This window comes from Hipposideros armiger, unplaced genomic scaffold (assembly GCF_001890085.2).
Source record: "Hipposideros armiger isolate ML-2016 unplaced genomic scaffold, ASM189008v1 scaffold_394, whole genome shotgun sequence".
Taxonomy (NCBI): Eukaryota; Metazoa; Chordata; class Mammalia; order Chiroptera; family Hipposideridae; genus Hipposideros; species Hipposideros armiger.
Window position 1 is genome coordinate 1143867 of NW_017731744.1, and position 25000 is coordinate 1168866.

Here is a 25000-nt window from a genome sequence, read left to right on the forward strand (position 1 = left end):
GGCTGCTGGCCACACACGGTAGCCCATGGCAATCCACTGCCACAGGGACTGCAGCCCACGCCGTCGCCGGCGACTCATAGGCAGCCCAGCTCCAGGTTGAGCTGTTGTTCAGCATCTTAGCTGTGGAGGGCAGTGTTACTGGCCCTCATATGTGGGATCCGAACCGGGGCCCTCTGGCATCCCAAGCGAGTTCTTAACCATCGCGCCACTCGGCCGGCCCTGACCTGAGGTTTGAGAAAGCAACTTCAAAGAAATAATAAATCTAGTTCCAGTGCTTAAGGAATGAAAAATCTTATGGTGCCAATAGGAAAAACAAAAATCATAATGACAGAAAGGCAAAAGTTACAAATAAATAATTATAACCTTATTAGGTATTCAGATCAATAGTCACTTAGGGAGACCCTACTAAGTGCACGGCACTTTGTTAGGCATCATGAAAGATACAATGAATAATCACTGTCATTAAGAACTTACATTTAATTGGGTAAATGAAACAATGGTAGATGAATAAGAAATGTGTGTAAAATGTGTATCACAATGTTAGACATAATAAGTGTTCAATGACTGATAGCCATTATTATTATTATTATTATTATTATTATTATTATTATTATTGTTAGTTATAATAATAATACATGGAGTAAGATATTTTATTTCAAACACAACAAACTATGTAGGTTCAAGTGAAAAGTGTTCAGTATTACAGAGGGGTTCTGACAGAGCATAGAGTCAAATATTGGATATATGAAAACAGAGAGGTGCCTTAGGCGATTGCAAATTTCAGAGAAGATTTTCTTCAGGACAAAGCCTTGTTGAACATGCCTCTGTGCAAAAGAGAGAAAGGCTGAAAATGTAAGACTGTGTAAAAGATGGAGTATAGGTCATCAGAAGAGTTGTGAGGGATAGCTTTAGATGGTGGCCCTGGTTATGGGCAGAGACACTTTTTTTTTTTAAGCAATAAGATAAAAAAGGGAGAATGATGGTAGAAAGATTTTGGTTGAATTTAAGGTAGTTTAGGGAATTCACATCATATGGGTTGCATTCTTTGAAGTAAGTGGGAAAAAAGTTCACCAGTTAACAGTAAGAGAATAAGAGAAGGATTGGAATATTGAGGAGTGGAAATTCAGAGTAATTGCTGTGGAAAATGTATAGAAATTCAATTATCATCATAAAAGGGTATTCTATTTTGACAACATTGAGTGAAACAAGTCAATACAATTATTTAAGTGCCTTCAGACATTTTGGATACTCCAGGAGCAGGGAAATTGAGCTGGATTTTAGTTTGGCAAGGCAAGAATGCTACAAGAATAAGGGGCAGGGATGGAAGTGATGTCGAGTTCGAAGGTGAACTGAAGCAAGTATAAAATCAGAACAAGTGAAATGGACTGGGGGACTTGTCTGGGCCTAATTATCACAATGAAGTACCTGTTTCTGGAAAATGAGGAACTGAATGATGGGGAAGGGCAGAAAATTGCAATCAGAGAGTGGAAGATCCAAGTTCTAGTTCATGGAGATGGAATCATCCCAGGGTTAGCCCTGTACCGTAGTGTGACCACCCATGTTGTTGGACTAGAGAAAGTCAAAGCACTATAAAGCCAGGATTCCCATGGACTATCTTTGGAGTAATGAAGTTTTTGCAGGATGGTAGTAATGGTAGCTTGGGATAAACATAATAATAAGACACGTGTCATTTCAGCTATACAGGTAGTGTCACAAAACATAATGGCGAAAATAGAGGACTTAAACTTAAAAAAAATTACCATTACAGATTGGAAACTTTTTGAGGGGTAGAGGTTAACTTTGCTCTTCTCCATAGTCCCTCCAAGTAAACACAATGTTTGTACAGCCTTGATGGTTGATACACAGGTTATTTGTTGAATTAAAGAATAAAGGAATAAACAAATAAACGATGAGCAAAGTAATAAAATAGGAACACTGGTTTGGGATGGTAAGGTGAATTAAGGAGTATGTTGACCCATCCCCTTGGCTCTGTGTGATAAGACGGATGAAAGCAGGAATGGCGGCTCTGCTGGAAAGGTCTGGGAGGGATGGGATATTATCAAGGGGTAAGACAGTTCCATTTAATCTGAAGAAGTGGAACACATATAGGAGGCTATCATTAGGCATGTGGGGGGATAAACAAGTAATATGTGAAATGGGAAAGCAAAATGAACTGTGGGGTGGGGACATAGAATGAAAAATAGAGAAAAAAGTTTAAAATTTAATATATTATGTATTAATGTATTGAAGTTGACATTTACATTGGTTTTCCCCATACTAATTTGTGGTGCTATAATGTTGTCATTTAGGACTACTTATAAGGTCATAGTGATCTTTTCAGCATCTAGAACCTATTCAAATCATAACCAATCAGTTAGGCATGATGAAAAACCAAAAAGGTAGGGTTCTCGCTTTCTCATTCTCTCTTTCATAATGAGTCATTATGATATAGTTGAAAAAGTAATGGGTTAAGAGTCAGGATACATGGATTCTCCATCCAGGCCTTCCAGAAATTGTATGTGTAACTTTGCATGAATCATGAACCTCACTCTACCTTAGTTGTATCATCTGTTAAATGAGGAGATTAGACTATAAATTTTGAACTCTACCCCACGTTACCCTTTCTTCTAATAAGATTTTACCAGGAAGCATGAACAAAGAAAACAAAAAGCAAGAGCTACACTAGTTGGCATGGGAGGGATAGGTTCTCAGGAGTGCTGCTTCATAACAGTATACCCAGGGTCAGCATCCTGGGAGTGCCACCTGTACAGTCACGGATGGCCTTGTGCTTGGAAGGGCCTCACCCTTGGTTTAATGCTCTGCTGTTGACATTTTGCATTGGGCCCAACAAATTATGCAGCCAGTCCTGCTTATGCCTTACAAAATGCATTAGGATAATAGAGTGTAAGCCGGGCTGGGAAGGATGGAATCAGGGATTCACATCTTAAATACCCCATAGAAACGCCAGTTCTGTCCAGGTTTACAAAGTCCTTTTGGGTATCTCCAGAATAATTGAATTCCAGGTAAAGATCTAGACCTAGATTGAAAATTTTGCTTGAGCAAGAAACATCATGGAGCAAGTTATATCTCTCCTAAATTGGTAATTTTAATGATAAGGTTAGCATGCTAGCAAGAGGTTAGGCCTCTTCAAGCATAAATTCTGTGAGTCATATCGTTAACATAGAGAAAGTGGGGAAAAGAGTAAGAAAGTTTCTGTACCTTTATTATTTTCTTGGTTTAATAACTTCCAAGTCCCCTTATTACTCTTACAGGGAGTTTAAATTAAAACTTTTAAATTGGCTAGCTTTCTTATATGGGTAGAGTTTCAGAAGCCACACAATTTTGATCATGATCTATTTCTCAACAAGGGTTGCATGGATATATAGTGTTAATCAATTGTGCAAGGTGAATTTATCAGATAATTCAGTTAGTACCTAAATATTTCACAAGGAGAGAGTCATACTATTATAAAGTATGTCGTTCTCTTCTTTTGCATATCAGTTGCATTTTTATATGATGGAAGAGCTTTGTCATCCAGTCAGATATGTCATGCAAATTATCCTTTTTTCATTTTTTAGTTACTTTCATACAATGAGTTTTCAAAAATAGGGAAACAGACAGGTTCTGCAGAGTGCAAAACAGAAGTAGTACTTGGCAGGTTAGACAGGAGGGTCATTTTAGAATGATAATTGGTGTACACCCAGAAGAGCCTGTCACTTCTTGGCTAATGAATGCTTTGGTTTCATTAGCTTTGTTTGCGATTAGGAGCAGCTATCTCCACTTCACAGCAAGAGTTCCCACAAGAAATAACTGATATCCCAAGTTTCTCCTTCATTCACTCAACAAATATTTAATAAGCACAGTTTTCCTTGTGACGTCGTCTGTGGTTTCCAGGCAGCTCCAAAATATTTTGTCTTAATCTGTATATGTGGTTCCTCCATCAGAAAGCTGTTGTTGCTTTGAGTTTGTAATTGAAAAGAATACAGATAAAACTCTGTAGGCCTAGCCAATGAGTAAAAAAACCCAAATCAATTAAGGCAGTTAATTAACTGAAATTATGGACTTCTGAAACTTTGAAGATACCCCAGAAAGCATATACTGGCTCATTTTACAGATGAGGCTACTGAAATTTAAAAATATAAACAACTGAGGGCTGGCCCAGTAGTGTGTTGGTTAAGAGTTGGCTTGGGACGCCAGCTCTGAGAAGCAGGGCCCCGGTTCGGATCCCACATTAGGGCCAGTGACGCTGTGCCCTCTACAGCTAAGATGGTGAACAACAGCTCGACCTGGAACTGGGCTGCCGTGGGTCACCAGCGATGGTGTAGACTGCAGTGAAGCTGCAGTGGGCTGCCATAAGCTGCCGTGAGTGGCCGGCAGCCGGAGTGAGCTGCCAAGAGCCGCTGTAAATAAATAAATAAATAAATAAATAAATAAATAAATAAATAAATAAATAAATAAATAAATAAAAATTAAAAATAAACAACTGAGTCAATAGGAGGAGTCCAATGATCCTGGAACTGGTATAAATATTAGTTAGTTATTGAGCATTAGCTGCATGCCAGGCACTGTACTAAGCACTGGTAATACAAAGCTGAATAAGACATGACCCATGTCTCTATCAACTCAGACCTGTAAATGAAAGATTACAATGCGCTATGATAAGTTCAAAAATTGAGATATGCAGATGATATCTAATAAACACAGGTGGAGGGTATGAACTGAGGTTGAGATAGTCAGAAAGGCTACCTGACATGAAAGGAATCCTGTGCTGTTTCCAAAAATCACGTTCCTGAATGCCTTATTTAGCCAGGTGAGGCAGAGAGTTGAATTCCTAGAGTAGTGACTCTTAAACTGGGCATGCATCAGAATCCCCTGGAGGACTCGTTCAAATGCAGATTGCTGATTTCAAAGGTCTGGGGTGGATCCCCAAAATTTGCATTTCAAACAGGTTCCCAGGTAATACTGATGCAGCAAGCCTGAGGACTACATTTTGAAAATCACTGCCTTAGAGCATCCTTACATGTCATGTGTCTCTACAGAAAGCCTATAAAAAGCTCACTGAATTGCTGGGCAAAAGCACCTTACTTCATAAATCCCTCTAAAATATAGTAAAATTGTCTAAGAGTCTTTTCGGTAATATACCAATTCCAAATTTTTAGATTCCATAGCAATGTGAAAGATAATACATATTACCTAACTTGGATTTTCTTTCTCTTTTTTTTTTAAAGGCCCGGATTCTGTATGGATACATAGCAATCAAAACTGCCTAAGAGGTAGTGGTCTCTAAATCTTGCTATTCATAATCCCTTAATATAAACCTCACTTTAGAATTAAACTCTGTCGCTGACTGGGCTGCTTTCTGCTGTTTAGGGAGCTACTTGATTATGCAGAAGAGTAGATTCCCATCTCCCTGTTCCTTCTGCAACTGTTTCTCCTAAAGCTCTTACACATGGGGGGTGGGGGTGGGGGAGGGCTCTCAATGGCATCTGAACGTGTGTTCCCGGGAGAAAGCCATGTCAGAGCAGGCATGGAGAGACCAGCCCAGGCACTGTTCTTTGTCGCTCTTGACAACCTTCCCTGGCTTTACACACACCTCTAGCAGTCGGAGGCTCTGTTGGGTTGCCCACGTAGCTGTGTACTGAGAAAAAGACCTTCCTCTTCCCTCATGGTCCTTTTTAGATATCGGGCGCCAGTGTGTATTTTGGAAGCCTTGTGCAGAAAGGCACACATGCATTTTTAATGATGAAATGCTTATATGCCATTAATTAGTCAACTTTAAACAAAGGAGCCCTGAGAATGTATATACCTTAACAAATGCTGAGTATGGGTTTCTTTAAACTAACAAATTCAATACAAATGATTAAATTAAAAATAATTTTCTGGGTTTTTTTTTTTATCCCCTAAAATGTTGTTAATGAAGAGACTGCTTTTCAAAAAGATGATGAACACAGTTACCTAGATTTGTAATTGCTTCTTCAGGTCCCTTTGCCTGGACGTATGAACTGAGTAAAAGCCAGGTTATATGATAAATGCATAATCTCTATGTTATACTGATGAAATATATATATATATATATATAGTATTACAACCATTTTATGTACATGTCTCTAAATATGAGAATCACAGAAGAGGAAAAATTATCAATCAACATCACTGTGTCCTCATCCCCAAGCACCCTCTCTAGCCCTAGTAGGCTCTCAATAAACAGTTATTAAACAAAGGGATGGATGAGTGATTCTACTGTTTTTTTACATAAGCTTGCTTTAGCTCTTCTAGGCCCTCCAAGATATTTTCCTTTTCAAAAGAATTATTTATTCATTTTGATGTTTATTAAAATGGTTTAGCATAATATTCAAATATATTTCTTCAATTTTTAATGAAAATTAAACCCATACTAGACAAGTGATAATAGAGTACCTGTCTTCCTACATGAACACATGCTTGTTACAAACAAAATAAATGGCGAGGGGATAAAAGTAAAGAGGGAAAGAAAAAGAGAGAAGGATTAAGTATCAAGGTCTCATTATAATTTAACTACCTGTAAACACTAAGTAAAACTCACTTTTAAGAATCTTTAAGAATGTACCCTAAAACCACTCAGTTATGGAGGTGGGGTGGGTTGACTGATTTGAAGACCAATACGTCTCTTTTATTTACAGTTAGCATTGCTTGTTTTTAGGCAATAGTTTTTAAAGTCAGTCCATAGTGACACCATTATCTGTGTAAACATATGAATATCTAAGCTAGATATAAAAATACTTATGAAGGTATCTTTAATAAGCAACATTAATAAGAGTGACCACCATATTTACAAGAAATTTGAGGCTTTTCCGACTTGAAGGGATCTAGAAATTTACCCTAACAATATTACAATATATGTGGCTATGAGGAAACATTTTTAATTAATTAAATTATTTTCTAGATAGAGAAGTTTACTTGACCTTAGGGAAAGTTGAGATATTTGCAAGACATTAGGGTAAATTTTAGGACTAAATGCAAAATCTCTGGAGAGGTATGGGAAGAAATTACTTGAGATTTCCTGTGAGTTTTTATTATGATTTGATCATAAATACCATGCAAATATCTTTTGTCAGTGTGTTTTGGCAGTTCGACCAAGGAGACCAAGGAGTGAAGAGGATTACCAAAAAAAAAAAAAAGATAGAAAGAAAAAGGAAAATGAGGTTGATTTTAGACGAGAAAAATGCAGTGGGGAATTCTACAACTTTCTAGCAAATTTTCTACATCATTCTTGTGTCCACTATACAGTAGTACAAAATATTTTCAAAAACCAAAAATGTGAACTTCCAAACAGAATCAAAACTTCATCCCTCCTAACAATGTTGAGAATAAGCAGAATGTAATCCCATTATTTGTTCTAGTATTATAACAATTAGAGTGATTTGGGATCTTAGAGACTGAAACACAACACAACCTAAAGTTAGAAAAGAGAATGTTCCCACTCACAGAATCTAAGGAGGGTTGAAAACAGAGCCATTGGAAAGACAGAGGTGCAGCTTGGCCTCAGGAACAAATATAGCTAGGAATGTACTGTCTGGACTTGCCATCTTGTCTCTGTATATCTGCTTAATTCTCTCCCTTCGTAAATCTTCTTACTCTACGTGGGATATATCAATTCCTTTGTTCTACATCATATAGCTACAGTCACTTGGAGTAAAAAACAACAACTGCCTTGATGTCCTCTTTGGAACAAAGTCCTAAAATCATAGTGAAGGAATTTACTGAACTCAGTTGGATTTGTTGGCTACCCCTGGACTAATCAACAGTTTGGCTGGGAGAATAGAAATCTAAGGCCGGTTTACTTCGGGTGCAGAATCCACTATGGCTAGGGGAGCAAGATCGTGCAATAACATGGCAGCTGCCCTGAGTATCATAAGGTTTGGCAATAGGGAAAATGGGAAGCTGTTCTCAGGCAAAAGAGAATGTTGTGCTGGGTAAGAAAACCATATGCTACTAGTACCCATGCAGCACCAGGGAAAACCCACATTATATCCATGATGATGAATACCTAGTTCATGGAAGACTAGACCCAAGCCCACTTAAGTGACTCTAGATATTGAGATACATAACTAGTAGCATATCTATACCACATGAGTAAAAATCCTGATAGAGCAAATAGATGTAAATGATTGAGTGCTATCTTCTTCATGAAACCCTTTTTGAATACTCATCTGGGCCCTATTGAATTCTTGCAAGCATTTATGATTCCTCACTACAGTTTATCACATAATTGTTCTACGGTTGCTTGAATAGTAGGTCTAAGTTTCTAGCTCAACTGTAGGTATCTTATCTTATTCTTCCTTTTACTAGAAGATTTCTACACCGAGATTAGTGTTAAAGACATAATTTATTCCACATATATTACATAAATGATTCTTGAGAGTCTACTAATTTCTAGGCAATATACTCAATGCTCCGCATACAAAAATGATCAAAAGTGATCCTTAATGAGAGCACATGATTTGATGTCTTTTGTCCCCTCACACTTGACATAGAAGTCTAACATGGTCAAATTTGATCTAGCAAGTGAATTGCCTCTCCAAACACCAGTGATGTATCTACATGCAGTTTAGTTTGCCTATCCAGAAAAATCAGAATTTTCCTCCCTTTTAAGCCAAAAGGCTATTAATGCAAATCCAATTGAATTTGCATTTGATTACATTTCTGATGGAAATATTCATATGCAAATTAAAATTCATGTAAAGATAGCCAGATCATTCAAATAGTTGCTGAAATATCAAGATAAAATTAGGATGTTAAATGTACATCCATCCATGTTTACTAAGACTAAAGATCTTCAAGTGGGACAATGTTCTGGGAAAACTTAACTAAATCGTGTCTTGAGACGTTTACATTTGAGTAGGTCTAGGTTCAGAAGAGAGCTATTACATTATTACATTACTTTTGACTGCCACAGTGCTGGAAAAGAAGTCAGTCATTGGTCAAATCAGTCAAGTTGTTACAAAGAGGTTCGTCTTGAATCCACCATTTTGATTGCTTTATATTTTCTTGCCCTTAAAAGCAAAAGGTGAACTTTGATAGATCTGAAGTTATTTTGATGATCCAAAACAATAAACATATAGTTTGTGCAAATTGGCAGTTCCTTCATACTCTCTAGTGACTTAACGATGCAAACTAAATGACACCATCACAATCATCACCAATAAGTATCCTTTGGAAAACATCCATAGCATCATGAGTATATCAGTGGAAAAGTGATCTGACTCTATGTCCATATTCTCCTAAGAAAACATGTAAGACTTTAGAGTCAAAGAAAAGTTTTAAGCAATATTTCAAGATATAAAATCTTAATCCACAATTGCACATTCCAAACCTATATTTGAAGGAAATATGGGTCTTGGAATCACACTGCTGCTCTTGTTAAGATTAACAGAAGTAGGAATGGCAAGAGTAAGGTTTGAAATCTCCGTATTTAGCATTTCTAGTGCTTAGTTAAATAGTCTACAAAGTGTAATGCTCCCCAGTTTTCTTTTATTCAATCCAATGTACTAGTTCATAGTTTCAAGTCTTTAGAATTCTACAGCTCCCTGCTTTGGTGAATGCCACCTACTGTACATCAAATTTGAAAAACCTGAACCTAAGGGAGGACCTTAGCCTCACCCTCTTTGGCACAACCAGTTCTTCCCCAAGTCCAGTGATTTTACTTCTGAAGTCTCTCTCAAAACCAGACACTTACGTGTCGACTCTATCACCAATTCCTTAACCTTCATCTTTGGCCTGACCTATAGCAAGAGACGCCTAACCGATTTTCCAGAATTGACTTTTCCTGCAATCCTTATCACGTTATAGCCAGAGTTGTCATTAAAAAAAAATGCAGATAATCCATAACTTCATCCAACTATCCTCCTTGCTTAATACCCTTCAATGGCTTCCTGTTTCTCTTAGAATAAAACCCATATACTTCACAGGGCTATCACACGCAGCACGGTCTGGTTCCGCCCTTAACATCGCGCTGCTCCACTTCCGCTCTCTGCAGTCCAGCACTGTACTTTTAGATCCTGAAATGCTGCATGCTCTTTCCAGTCACTGCTGCTATTCCTCAGCGCCTAAAGTTAAACTTTAGGTATTCTTTTTTTTTTAAAGATTTTATTGGGAAATTGGAGGAGGGAACAACGTTGGGGAATCGGGGAAGGGGAACAGACAAGTTGCTGTCCTTTTGTTCTTCAGTCTAGTTGTGGAGGACATCACTTCATTGGCCCATGTTGGTATCATCATTGCGCTCTTCCTGGGTGAGGCAGATCGGTCGCCGGCCATTGGATGACCGCTCACAGCCACTCCTGGCAGCTCTCTCCGGCTGCCGGCTGCCAGCCGCTCACGCTGGCTGCCGGCTACTTAAGCTACTTATGGCAGTTTACAGCTGCCCACTGCAGTCCCACTGCAGCCTACGCTGTCCGGGCGACTCATGGCAGCTCAGCTCCAGGTTGAGCTGTTCTTCACCATCTTAGCTCTAGAGGGCGCAGCGTCACTGGCCCATGTGGGATCCGAACCGGCAGCCCTGCTGCTCAGAGTTCACACTCCCAAAGCCAACTCTTAACCAACGAGCCACTCAGCCGGCCCTTAGGTATTCTTTTTTTTTTTTTTTTTTTAGCTGAGCCATCCCGCCACCTGTTGGCAGCTCACGGCTGCTCAGCTCGGGCTGACTCGAACCGCTGTTGCTCAGAGCTCAAACTCTTGAGCGAGCTCTTAACCAACTGAGCCACTCAGCCGGCCCTGCCCTTAGGTATTCTTAACTAAAGCTTTCCTGATCTCCCAGACTCTATCAGGTCCCTCTGTTACTTCTTTCATACCACCATACAACTTCTTTTCATAATACTTATTTGAGTATGCCATGTTATATTCATTTTTTAGATAATATCACTTGAATTGACTGCTCTCATGACTTCCAGAAGCATGAGACTGAATCTCTTTTTTGCTTGTCAAAACAAGACATGATGACTGTCACATACCAGGCATTCAGTAAACACTTGTTGAATTAATGGAAGGTTCCACTTTCTATTCTCATCTATAATCCACAAGTTCTTAATAGTGAAAGCCAAAAATAAAAATAAAAATGGACTGACTTGCTTGAACATCACCCTGCCACACATTGCCAAGCAGAATTAGTATGACAAGTACTATAATATCTTTTATGGCAGAGAAGGTGAGATGAAGAATCTCACAGTGGAATCAAGGTTAACTGCTTTCAGAGACTATGAAGGTAGGGCTCCACCATTAATTGTATAAGCAAAGGATTTTTTTTCACCTACTTATTCTAGAGTATAATGTAATAGTCACTCTCTGAATGCTGTCTTATGCATAAAAAATGTATTTAGGATATTTAAGCCACAGCTTATTTCAGAAACACAACTAGTAGTTTCAAATATAGTTAGTCTTTGACACAAGTTGCAAAAATTGATTTACAACTGTTACTCATTTCATGGGAACAGAGTCATAATTACAAAATTTAAAAATAATATCAAAATCACACAGCCATATAGCCATTTTCTTAACTCATTCTGTTACTTTTTATTTTACTTCTATCATTTGTAAGCTTAATTTTATTTTTAGCAGCTTTAAAATACTGAGTTAAATGTTGAAATTATAGGAAAAGACAAACTACCACATTTCATGATTTTTTTTTTAACAAAAGTCGCATTATTATCTCTCTAGGAATATTTGTCCTTTCGCATCTGTCTCAGGCTATGTAGGCCTGGTCATCTGTGATATTCAGAGTGGAGGGTTAAAAGCTTATATTTAGCAACAGGATGTATATGTGGTTAGGAACGTTAAGTTTAGTGGACAATAAAAAATTAAGCATAACTTTATTCAAAGAAAAGGAAGTTTTATATAGACTAGTAAAGTAGCTTTGAGCTTGTATTATTTCTCATGTTTATGAATCTTAGAATGTAGTTCTGTTTTTCAAAAATTTTCCATAAAAAATATTTTTAAAAAATTTGTTTTCCTTCTTTGTGAATTATGTGGTCAGTATTCCTGGAACAAAAGAAAATGTGCCTATTTAACTTAAAGCACTGTCCTTTCCTTTTCTTTCTTTCTTTTTTTTTTTGATATATTTTATGAGACTAAGCATTCAACCAATAATCGGTCGTCTGTGACATTTCTTACAAATAAAGTGGTATTTGTAGTCTTTTTGCCAGTCAATATTTCTTACTAGCAATGATGTAAGCAGGCTGGGGCTTCTAAGGAAAAAGGCCCTGAAAAGACATTTATTCTCCTTTTATGATTTCAGTTAAGAATGCAAATTGCACATCAGACTTTGAGGAGTACTTTGCCAAAAGGAAACTGGAGGAACGCGATGGCCATGCAGTCAGCATTGAGGAGTACCTTCAGCGCAGTGACACAGCCATTATTTACCCAGAGGCCCCTGAGGAGCTGTCTCGCCTTGGCACGCCGGAGGCCAATGGGCAAGAAGAAAATGGTGAGGCTGTAATTCATTTTTAGCCACTATACTGACCTCTGCAGCTGTTACAATTACAAATGCACTACATGCCTGGGTGTTTACCTTAAAATTTGAAGAACAGCTGCAGAGGCATGGAATTTCATGAGCAAAGATTAGAACTGTAATTTTAGGGTATTGTGAAATTTTTTTGTCAGCAAATTTGTGTCATTTGTACATCCAATAAAGAACAAGAACAATTAGAGCCTATTTCTAAGAGATAAAAATATCTAAATTGATTCCTAGCTTTCTGAAAAATTTCACTTTTGAGGGGAAAAAAAAAAAGTCTAGCCACACTGACCCTAACCTTTTGTTCTTCTTCATGGATACCTGAAAAGCTCCTTCACACTGTGAATTCCTGAGTCATACGTGACTAAAGGTTTACGATGAACTGTCAGTCACCTGAAGAGAATTTCCTCATTTATCAGCTGTTTAAATTTCCCCCAAAAAAGCTCAAGTAATTAATTAATTTTCTAGCGCAGTGTGAGCTGATTCCAACAAGTCTGTCCTGGGTGTGCGAGGGGACTGGTGTGCACGGAGGCCGAGTGCAATGATGGCACTCTCGTGGAGCAGATTGCAGTGATTCCTGTCATACCATCCCGGGCAGTCAGCCCATTAGCTGCCATTGATTTACTGACCTTTTGGCCTGCTTCTCTCCCTCTCGTCTCTCGGCTACAGACCTGCCACCTGGAACTCCAGATGCTTTTGCCCAACTGCTGACCTGCCCCTACTGCGACCGGGGCTACAAGCGCTTGACATCACTGAAGGAGCACATCAAGTACCGCCACGAGAAGAATGAAGAGAACTTTTCCTGCCCTCTTTGTAGCTACACGTTTGCCTACCGCACCCAGCTCGAGCGGCATATGGTGACGCACAAGCCAGGGACAGATCAGGTGGGGGGCTGGTTTTAAGTGATTTCTTTCTATAATAACCCCTTAGAGAAACGATATTGCTTTGATTGGCAATCATTATTAATTTTTCATGGCATTTTGAAGATGCAGATCTTTTAATGGTAATAGCTTTAATTGAGGTCTAAATGATTTTTTGATGGTCTCTTCTAATATGATTTAATAGTCTTATGTTCACGATCGAATGAGTGTGTTAATTTCTAATTTAGAAATTTTATTTGCACTTTAACTTGACTTTAGTTTCATTTTTATGTTCCACAAAAAGTGAATGAAATTGTAGCATTTTAATTATACATTATTAAACATCTCAGCAATTTTAATTCCATTTTTTACCCCGTTTTACTCAGAATTTTATTTTCATATAGGATCTAAGCCATAGTAAAAGAAGTATTTCTTTCATTTGTCGCATAACACCTTCAATTACTTAGAGTATTTTTACAAGCTGCTACTAGTTTATGAAATCTAATTAAGTGTTTTAAGGGAAAAAAATTAAAAGCATAGATGTGTGTATATATTAAAAATAAACTGGATTAATACTAAAATGTTGGATATACATTAAAAATGATCCCTTCTTGATATTCATATTTGTTGCTAAATGTGAAAATTACTTTGCCTTTTTGGGCTTACTGTGTTAAAAATAAAACCTCTATCTTGGACAGGTAAGCAGAGCTTCTTAAATCCTTAAAACGATTGAATATGATTGATTCACAGTGTCTCTTAAATGTTTTAGCAAAACTGCTCTTTCTGTCCTCCTGGGAGAATTGACTGCAGAGTGATATTATGATATGTTCGGATGCTAACAGAAATGGTGTGCCTTAAGTCCCAATAACTGGGCCTACTGAGCTGGAATCACCCTATATAAGCTTTGCCACCATATCTGTTTTAAAAATTATTAAACAGGATACTTTATAAAATTTTTATGTTTCTTTTTTTTCTTATGGGCTTTATTCTCTTGGATTAAAGAAAATGTGAATAAGCAAAACAATCAAGCAATGGTGATGATACTGCATTATAGAATTCTACTATTTTAAGAGAACAGGTCACATAAATCATTCCATTTGTATCTAATTGGGCTTGTCACCTGAATGTTTTTCAAAGTTCAGTTATAAGAACTACACTTGCATAGTTACACTTATGTAACAGTTTATCTCCCTTCGCTTGTATGCACAAAAACTCTAGGAAAAAAAAAGTGCCTAGATATTTATCTAGCATAACTGCTTTAAATTTCACATGCAGAAGTGTGATTGTGTTGGCGCATTATGAATGGTAGCTTTGGTGTTGAAAAGTCCCCTCATTTGCTCATGGCATTTACAATTAGTAAATTAAAATGATTGTATCATATTAACAGTGGCACAACTAAAGTTTATAGTAGTCCTCTGAGGGCTGTGGGGGGAGACAAAGCAGCTGTTGCTGTTTGTTTATGCAACTCAGCAACATATGAGCGCTGGTCCCTCAATGGCGCTCCGCGGGCTGGGCTCCGCTTGATCTTTGAAGGTTGCTGCTGTTTGAACAAACCTCCCTGTGTCCCATGTAACACCATCTGTCTCACTAGGAATGTGGGAAGATTCAGCACACCCTAGCAGTTGTCATACCGTTTCTGTGCTGTCTTTTTTGCAAAAGGCTTTTGTGTCATTGCTGCTTGAAAAAGGCTGACCTCCTACCTTGAGCATCCAGAGTGGATGACTGTATTTTTTTTTTTTTCCTTCAGGATTCTAAGTCACAGTGCTTTTTTTCTCTTGTTCAAAAAGGTCAGCTGTGTTGGATTATATCTTCACTGCTTTTAACGTGTCTTTTCAGAAAACTTTTTTTCTCTTTTTTGTCCCTACTCCCTAGCACAGTACTGAAAAAGGAAAATGAAAAGTCGTTGAAGTCTTTCCTATTGGCCTGTGATAAAACTGCTCAAGTAGCTATAACCCAAGATGTTGTCTCTCACATTTGATAATGAATCAAATCTGATATGCAACACCTCAGGAAAAACAGGGTTTACATTTGCTACTGGTACAGTGAAAGGGCTATTTAAACATGCTTATCCTGTAACGAATGAAGTATTTATAGTCAAGGATTTTTTTGTTTGTATGTGAGGTTTTGGTTTTTTTTCCTTCTTCAAATTTAGTATTGCTTCAGTATAAGAAAATTGATAAAATCATTTATTTCTGTGGGAAGTTTTTTGGAGACTATTTAGAATTTTCAGGGTAGTATTTATTTTTTTTCTTGACAAAATAGTTGCCTGACGACAGGGAATCTTGAGATTTTAGAATTTGCAGTAAACACAGAGAACCACAAACATCTTTACAATTATGCGTCCTCCTCTCCAAAGGCTCAAAGACACATTTTGGAAAAGATACTACCGAGATAATGCTAAAGCAACTGTTGGATGCACATGTGAAAACACTTTTTTTTTTGTTCCGATTTTATTGCCAACATTATCACTTTTATTGCAACTCTGAAAGACTGGGCAAATAAATAAACGTGCACTCGAACCTTTTGGCCTGTCTGAAAAATAGAGGCCTTTTAAAAATATTTGTAACAAATTTCCTTTGTTCCTCCTGCACAAAACTGATGTCAGTCTTTCTTTTATAGCACCAAATGCTGACCCAAGGAGCAGGTAATCGCAAGTTCAAATGCACAGAGTGCGGCAAGGCCTTCAAATATAAACACCATCTGAAAGAACACCTGCGAATTCACAGTGGTGAGTAGCAGAGGTGCTGGTGCTCGCATTTTCATTCTGTTTCGTTAGGGGAATTTTAAGAGGCTGTTTTAAATTTACACAACCCTGTTTGTAGCTTTTTGGAACTATCCGTTTATTTCATAAACTATGTGTGCCTGCTTGGTGTTCATGAGACTTGCGTTACCACCAACAGCATGATCTTGGTGGTAAGCAAGAGGAGGAATGCTGTTCCTGCCTAAAAGTTGCTCGTATTTTGATTTATTACAAAATCTAGAAGCTCCTTTTTGTCCTTTTCAAAACTCTTACAGATTACATATTTTTGACCTGAAGAAACTCAGCTGGCAAATTATGAAGGATGTTCATTTTTGATACCTAACCGTGAAAGAAAACAATTGAAACATTTTGTGAAAGAGCTTTTATATGATACGCGTTCCTTGATTCCTGAGAGCTGTAGATTACAGAACAATATCCTACCACTGAGATTTCTCCACTATAACTATTTTGATAGCTCTGCCAAGCATTTTATTACCAAATTGGATGTTATTCAAAGGACTAGTTGGATTGGTGGAATCAATGGAATCTCCACAGAGTTGATTAAAGCCAGGGCTACACTTCCCTTTAAATACTGTGACATCTTTATTGTGCTATTGACCACACATTACTCTGACATTATGTTTAAATAGGAGGCTGCCGATGGCAAGACAAGATTTGGGATGTTGGCTGAAAAAGGCCGAGATAGCCCTCACCTTACATGGCTAACATCTTGAATTATGTTCTTCCAGGGTAGATAAAACCCAGAAACAGTTATGGCCACATAATTCTAATCTAAGCACCTAGAATGTAGAGGTACCCCATTATGTTCCTTTCATTTAGTTTGTACAGATTCTTGTTGTGGTAGACAATTGCAGGTGTTACTCAATCAAAGGCATATAATGCTAATTTTAATTATCGTTCTAGGTGAAAAACCGTACGAGTGCCCAAACTGCAAGAAACGTTTCTCCCATTCTGGTTCCTACAGTTCACACATCAGCAGCAAGAAATGTATTGGTTTAATCTCTGTAAATGGCCGAATGAGAAATAATATCAAGACGGGTTCTTCCCCTAATTCTGTTTCTTCTTCTCCTACTAATTCAGCCATTACACAGTTAAGAAACAAATTGGAGAATGGAAAACCACTTAGTATGTCTGAACAAACAGGCTTACTGAAAATTAAAACAGAACCACTAGACTTCAATGACTATAAAGTTCTTATGGCCACACACGGGTTTAGCGGCACTAGTCCCTTTATGAACGGTGCACTTGGAGCCACCAGCCCTTTAGGAGTTCATCCATCTGCTCAGAGTCCAATGCAGCACTTAGGGGTAGGGATGGAAGCCCCTTTACTCGGATTTCCCACAATGAATAGTAATTTAAGCGAGGTACAAAAGGTTCTACAGATTGTGGACAATACGGTTTCCAGGCAAAAAATGGACTGCAAGGCTGAAGAAATTTCAAAGTTGAAAGGTTATCACATGAAGGATCCATGCTCTCAACCTGAGGAACAAGGAGTTACCTCTCCTAATATTCCACCTGTAGGTCTTCCAGTAGTGAGTCATAATGGTGCCACTAAAAGTATTATTGACTATACATTAGAAAAAGTCAATGAAGCCAAAGCTTGCCTCCAGAGCTTGACTACTGACTCCAGGAGACAGATCAGTAACATAAAGAAAGAGAAGCTACGTACTTTAATAGATTTGGTCACCGATGATAAAATGATTGAGAACCACAACATAGCCACTCCGTTTTCATGCCAGTTCTGTAAAGAAAGTTTTCCTGGCCCCATTCCCTTGCATCAGCATGAACGTTACCTTTGTAAAATGAATGAAGAGATCAAGGCAGTCCTGCAACCTCATGAAAACATAGTCCCCAACAAAGCCGGAGTTTTTGTTGATAATAAAGCCCTCCTCTTGTCATCTGTACTTTCTGAGAAAGGAATGACAAGCCCCATCAACCCATACAAGGACCACATGTCTGTACTTAAAGCATATTATGCTATGAACATGGAGCCCAACTCTGATGAACTGCTGAAAATTTCCATTGCCGTGGGCCTTCCTCAGGAATTTGTGAAGGAATGGTTTGAGCAACGAAAAGTCTACCAGTATTCAAATTCCAGGTCACCATCACTGGAAAGGAACTCCAAGCCGTTAGCTCCCAGCAGTAACCCTCCCACAAAAGACTCTTTACTACCCAGGTCTCCTGTAAAACCTATGGACTCCATCACATCACCATCTATAGCAGAACTCCACAACAGTGTTACGAATTGTGATCCTCCTCTCAGGCTAACAAAACCTTCCCATTTTACCAATATTAAACCAGTTGAAAAATTGGACCACTCAAGGAGTAACACTCCTTCTCCCTTAAATCTTTCCTCCACGTCTTCTAAAAACTCCCACAGTAGTTCTTACACTCCAAACAGCTTCTCTTCCGAGGAGCTCCAGGCTGAACCTTTGGACTTGTCATTACCAAAACAAATGAAAGAACCCAAAAGTATTATAGCCACAAAGAACAAAACAAAAGCTAGCAGCATAAGTTTAGACCATAACAGTGTTTCTTCATCATCTGAAAACTCAGATGAGCCTCTAAACTTGACTTTTATCAAGAAGGAGTTTTCAAATTCAAATAATCTGGACAAAAGCACTAACCCAGTGTTCGGCATGAACCCATTTAGTGCCAAACCTTTATACACAGCTCTTCCTCCACAAAGCGCATTTCCCCCTGCCACTTTCATGCCACCAGTCCAGACCAGTATCCCTGGGCTACGACCATACCCAGGACTGGATCAGATGAGCTTCCTACCACATATGGCCTATACCTACCCAACTGGAGCAGCTACTTTTGCTGATATGCAGCAAAGGAGAAAGTACCAACGGAAACAAGGATTTCAGGTAAGGTGATATATCTTTTTGCTGTGAAAAGACTAGGTGAAAATTATTTATGTAGGTGTAGGGAAAAAAAAATCTTAGCGAAAAAAATCAAGCGCTAGGATTTCAGCAGAAAGAGATGAGTTTGTTTTTAACTTGAATCCAAAGTAGAAAGTTAAATGGAGAAACAGTGGAATGCTACTATTTAAGCACATTTTGCCTTAAAAAAGATAAAGAACTTCATATTTATTTTTGAGATTTGTTTAAATCGATACATCTGCTTTTAGAATTATACACTGATAACAATATTTGCTATAATTTACCTAGATACTAAAAGTTAACATTTATAATAGTCATATACTTTAACAGATGTTTACAATTTTCAATAATGCAAGTATGAATTTGATATGTACTTGGTTTAACAGGGAATAGTTTATTTTGAAGCGTATTTTTAAAAACTTATATTTTTTACATTCCACATGACTTTTTGTATAATTTTCAAACTAGTAAATAATTTACAGTTTTTCAAATACAAAAGCAGGTATGTTTTAACATCATGGAGTATAATCCCTTTTTGCAAAATAGGAGCATAAGTAGCTGTGCACCTCCATGACAGCTGTTCCAGTATTCCAATTTATAGTACATCTGCCCTCTTTGTAAATGTATTTAAGCCTATTTAATCTTCTCTAATATTAATTAGTGCAAACGTAGTCTAAGAAAACTGAACTGTGGACTAGCAAATGGAAATATATGTTATCATGCAAGTTTGCACTCCTTTGGATCAAGACAAAATAAATATCAAGAAATTTAATAATTTACTGATCCACATTCATTATTGCTCAATGCTGAAGGCTGTTTTAACATAGATAGAACATTGATAAAAAGTGTTATTAATATTCCTTATTTCAAATTAGAAAATTAAATATAAAAATATAGCTCGAGGCCCTTAGTTGGTAGACATACATTTAAATAGATTGCATAATAATAACATTTTGTACCTAAATATAATATTCAATTAAAATGAGGTCTGTACAGCTACTGATCATTTCTAAAGTTAAGCACACTGGAAAATACACAAATTCTGATGTTGAATTTTCACTCATGGATATGTCCTGATATAAAGAAAATTAAGGATTTTTCAGAAAATTTCATGTTTTTCTCACCTTCAGAGTTGACCATTTTCTATCCTTGGAAAACAATTAGCTCTACCATCTAGGGCAGAGAAGGTTTCTATTTTTGTTGAAATGTAAGACCTCATATGTTGTTTATGGAAAGTAATAAGTTTAAGAAAAACAACTAGATTGATTAATAGCAAGCACTTTTGAGATTCTCCAAATGTCAGCCTATGTGAGGTTATTTGGTATAAACACAAAGAGAAGAGACTGTGTTGAACTGTGTGATTCTATCACAGGGAGAATTGCTTGATGGAGCACAAGACTACATGTCAGGCCTAGATGACATGACAGACTCCGACTCCTGTCTGTCTCGAAAGAAGATCAAGAAGACAGAGAGTGGCATGTATGCATGTGACTTATGTGACAAGACATTCCAGAAAAGCAGTTCCCTTCTGCGACATAAATACGAACACACAGGTATGAGTGACTTTGACTAGCTAGTTAGAGCTTCCCAGCCTGCTGTACATTTCATAATATTTAATGAGTACACTTGTGCAACATAAGATGTAACATATGCTGATACCTTCAACAAGGAAGAAATAACGTTTTTGCCTAGCTCAGTAGGACTTTTTTAGGTTGTCTGTTTATTGGATCATTCATGTGTTTATGAGTGTGCTTGTCTTTCTATCTTCTGAGTTAATCTGTACACCAAATTCACAAATCATGTCAAAGGTATATTTAAATGGCCCCGGCAATGAAATGGCATGACACAAGCCAGTTATTGAAAATAATTTCAAAATACTTAAGCTGTGATGAACCTACATATGTAAAAATTTAATAACAAAAAAAATGTAGTCAATCCTGTATTAATTTCATCATCTAAAAATCAAGTAAGCCATGATTTAGGTGTGATGCTGTTTGGTTTTGATAAATTGGCCATATTTTGAATAAACTGAAAGTGCTAGTTCTGTGAAAGAAAAGACATAAGTAAAGTAATAGGCCAAATGAGCTACTGAAACTGCTTACATTTAGAAGACTAAAATGAAACTTTCTAAATTTAATTAGTTTATTTCCAGCTTGGGACAATTGTAGGGCTGACCAGATAGCAGCCTAATTCTTCCCTGTGAGTAGAGAGACAGTGGGTTAATTTTCTCAAATAACGGTGAAGTACCATCGTGGGAAGTAATGTTAGTTCCCACAATCCAAGATCCACTCTGCAGCTCTGTGGTGGAGCTACGCCTGTGTTCCCTCCCCCCTCTTTCTCCCTCCACCCTTAACAACAAAGTAACTCAGCCTCATCCCTGTCTCTAAGCCATCTCCGACTTTTTCCACTAGAAATTTGGCATGCTGTCCTAGCCCTAGATGGGAAAAGAAAGAGTAGGATTTCAATCAAAATATTGGCAGGGGGAAATTGTAGAAAAACTCTCATTTTAAACCAAGAAGCCTAGTATAAAACATTGTAATATAGAGGAAAAAATAATAATTTAACATTCATGCTTGGGGTGGGGGGGAAGTGATGAAGAGACAAAAGAAGGAAAAGCAAAAAGAAGAAGGAATGGGTGATACTTTCTGTCGTTATTTTGACTGTCTAAATACTTGGCACCCTTTGGAGAAATTGAAAACTCTCTTTGGGAAGCACGTGTACTTACCATCTTCCCTTTTTCCTCACTGGGCATGTGCAGGAGTCAGCACAAGTGACCAGAATCAGCCTGAGAGTGGGGGGAAAGTTAGGTGAGTTCTATAACATGAAGTGTTGAGGGATTCTGTGAAGAGAGCAAGGGTGATAAACACCAGTGCTCTTACTCCAACCAACCCAGTTTTCTTTTTCTTCAGCTGTCTGATATTAATCACTATTATTTTAAAAGTTCAACTAATGATACTTAGAAGGCAACTTACGTTGAATAGCCAATCTCAGCACTTTTTATACTTGTGTGATATAATTTGATGTTTGAAATACCAAAATTGCCCTACATTTGTCCTTTTTGGTAGATATCAAAGATATTTTCTTTAGTACCAAGTCCTAGTTCAGTGTTTTTAAAGTAAAGATATTCTCATACCTAAATTTACTTAAATATTTTAATGAACCTCAAATATATTTTGTATTTCATTATTCAGCTACAATAGGCACATCACTGAAGGCATCTTTCCCTCTCTGATTGGTTTTATTATATGACCATATGCAAACTCTATCATTTACTACATGGTGAGTGTACAACTTTTATTTCAGTGAGGGCTATCATCCATATTGACATCCAGTCAATATCTTTATTTCTTATCAATTAGATAGCTCATAAATGTCATAGGTATATAGATAATTGAGAGATCCAAAAGTTGACAAACACAACTACGCATAATCAATTTGAAAAACATACTGTATTTTAAAAAATAAAAATAAAATGTTCTAATCCTGTAAGATGTGAGATCTGCTGCCTCGAAACATTGCTTAGCAACAAGATGCTAACCATCCAATGGTTTCTCTAATTGCCTGACTAATTATCCTCCCGTTGGCTTCCTTGCTTGTCAAGTTTCCAGTGTGTTAACTTTTTGGTCTCTTGACCAAACATCTCATGACATTACTACTGTCAGTGTATTAGGTTCCGTCAAAGTGAAATTCTTCATGAATTTTTCTATCTTCATGATATTTGTGAAAATTTAGTCCATGTTCCTTTCCTAATTGGGCCCCACAAGCCTTTTATTTGTTTATTTTAAGTACTAGTAATACTTTGAAAATGCAATGCTATGAAATTATAAGTGAGAATGGTCTTTGGGCTGATTGATTCTAAGGTTGGGAAATGAAATTGAATCATTTGATTATGTGTTGATTATGAATGTGCCAATGATAAAGTGTGTTTGTAACATCTGTCTGCAGTTTAACGTATGGAATAGTTTAAATTAAGAAGGAAATTATGAGCCACATCTTGAGATCCTGTGTTCTTTTACCTCAACCTGTTTTATTCCTAGACAGACACCAAAGATATAATGCTTAATTTTCCTTACCAATGGTGTATTGCTGGCTTGCTTTTCTTGGGACCTGGGCCTGGGACAGAGGAAAGAAACATTACATACATGTTGACTTGATAGGATTCATTGTCACAAACAAGTACTTGGAAATAAAAAATCTGAAACTCCTGTTAGGTACTGCTAAGAACTCATTTCTATTCCACTAAAATTTAAATCTGACCTTTATTGAGTACTTTCTCTGTTGAGACATTGTGGTAGGTGCTTTTAAACCTTCCTTATTGAGAAAAGTATAAAAATGTTTCTACTTTTAAGTAGATAAAATCAAAGTTTTAAATAAATTACTAGCGAATTTTGTTTCTCAGTTATACGATAATATTTTTCATACCACAAATCTTCCAATTATTAACTGCAGTTACCATTCTAGCTGTCAGGTGAATCATGAACCTCTATATTAGAGAAAAAAAAATTACCCTCGAAAAGTTTTGCTCATTCAATATCAATTTGGATGTTTTTCTGAATCTTATTCATGTGGAAATTTAATTCCAGGACGTCTTGATTTGAATCTGGTAAACCAGTCCAACATGTTAAAAAGAGAGGAATGTCTAAGTCTGTTCCTATTTAAATTGAACTTATTAAATACTTACCAGTGAAACTTTTAGAGATTTAATACATTAAATAGGTGAAAAGTCCCCACGCTTTGCTCCCAAGTTCTGTTCTTTTTGTGACATAATAGCTGAACATTTTATTCTTTCAGATTGTCAGCTCATAATGCAGAATTTATATATTCTGATTGTAAGCATATTGTTTATTATCAAATGGATTCCCCCAAATAGTTTGCCTGTAACCATAGAATATTTACATAACAGACTGCAGTTTAGTGGGCACCCCCCAAGCATTTCTAACAGGCTTTGAAACTTGTCCTGGAGAGGGCTCGTTCTAAGGACACTGCTTTGTGTTTTATTTCTTTGGAAAAGAGAGAGCCACATCAACCGTGACATTCACTCAAAATTAGTCACACAGCCAATCGTGAAGTGACCTGTCTGGTGGACCTTTCTGTGCTCCTGAGCTGATGAGACAATAATATCTAAAGGAAGTTGTTAGGACAGTTCTACCACTACATGCTGTAGCAACTGAAACACCGAGAAATTTTTCATCTGCACTTTCTCTTTTCTCCATTTCAATTCCTTTCTTCCATGTACTCTGCTCCTGATACATGCATCTTGCTCACAACTTGGGAAATTATTGAAAATGTATTAATGAATGCAAAAAAGTATCAAACATTAATTGCTTACTGCACGCAATCCTTGCATTAAACACTCTTCTTATCTATGTTGTCTCCTTTACTCCTATGCCCAGTCCACAAGTCAGGTCCTCAAATGATCTCCCTTTTACTGACAAGGACCTTGGTCCTTACGGGAGTGAACATGCCTGAGATTACACAGCTGGTTGTAAAAGATGGATTTAACTCAAGCAGTTAGACTCCAGAACCCATCTTCCCCGTGTAACACTGCACCATCCTGACCCTGTGCAACAATTGCCATTGGCAGAAATGTCTTATCCTGGCTCCTGATGGCATCCTTTTCTTTAAAGTCCAAAAACACTCAAGAGAGACCAAATTTACATATAGCAACTTAAAGTTTTCTGGAAGGCAAACCTCTGTCTTTTTCCCAAATAACACTTCTGCTTCCTGTTAAATGAACTTCCATTACAATGGTCTTATCAAATGGAAAAACACGTTTTCTTTCCAAACTCTTGGCATTCCATTGGAATTCTCTTCTCTCTTATCCAGTTTACCTCATTCAAAACATCTTTTCCAAAAGTGAAGGAGTGGTTCTTGGGTGGTTTGAATTATACTTTTTTTTTCTTCAGACTATTAGCTATAGACTAGAAGTAGATTATTAGAATCTTCTTTATTTCCAGCACAAGCAGTAGTCACCAACAAATGTCTTCCTAATTTCTTTTACAGGTACATAACT

The 25000-nt window shown here is 37.3% G+C and overlaps 1 protein-coding gene across 10 annotated transcripts in view; it reads left to right on the top strand.

Moving 5' to 3' along the window:
* Positions 1–25000, top strand: part of ZEB2 (zinc finger E-box binding homeobox 2) — a 132558-nt gene that overhangs the window by 100602 nt on the left and 6956 nt on the right. For 7 of the 10 annotated variants that reach the window (XM_019663528.1, XM_019663529.1, XM_019663530.1 and 4 more), the window contains 6 exons: positions 5229–5273; positions 12266–12454; positions 13151–13365; positions 15961–16069; positions 17006–18972; positions 20360–20540. In XM_019663528.1, coding sequence (XP_019519073.1) covers positions 5229–5273; positions 12266–12454; positions 13151–13365; positions 15961–16069; positions 17006–18972; positions 20360–20540 — 2706 coding nt within the window. The remainder of the gene's footprint in view (positions 1–5228; positions 5274–12265; positions 12455–13150; positions 13366–15960; positions 16070–17005; positions 18973–20359; positions 20541–25000) is intronic. The other 3 variants (XM_019663534.1, XM_019663527.1, XM_019663526.1) reach the window with 1 other exon arrangement.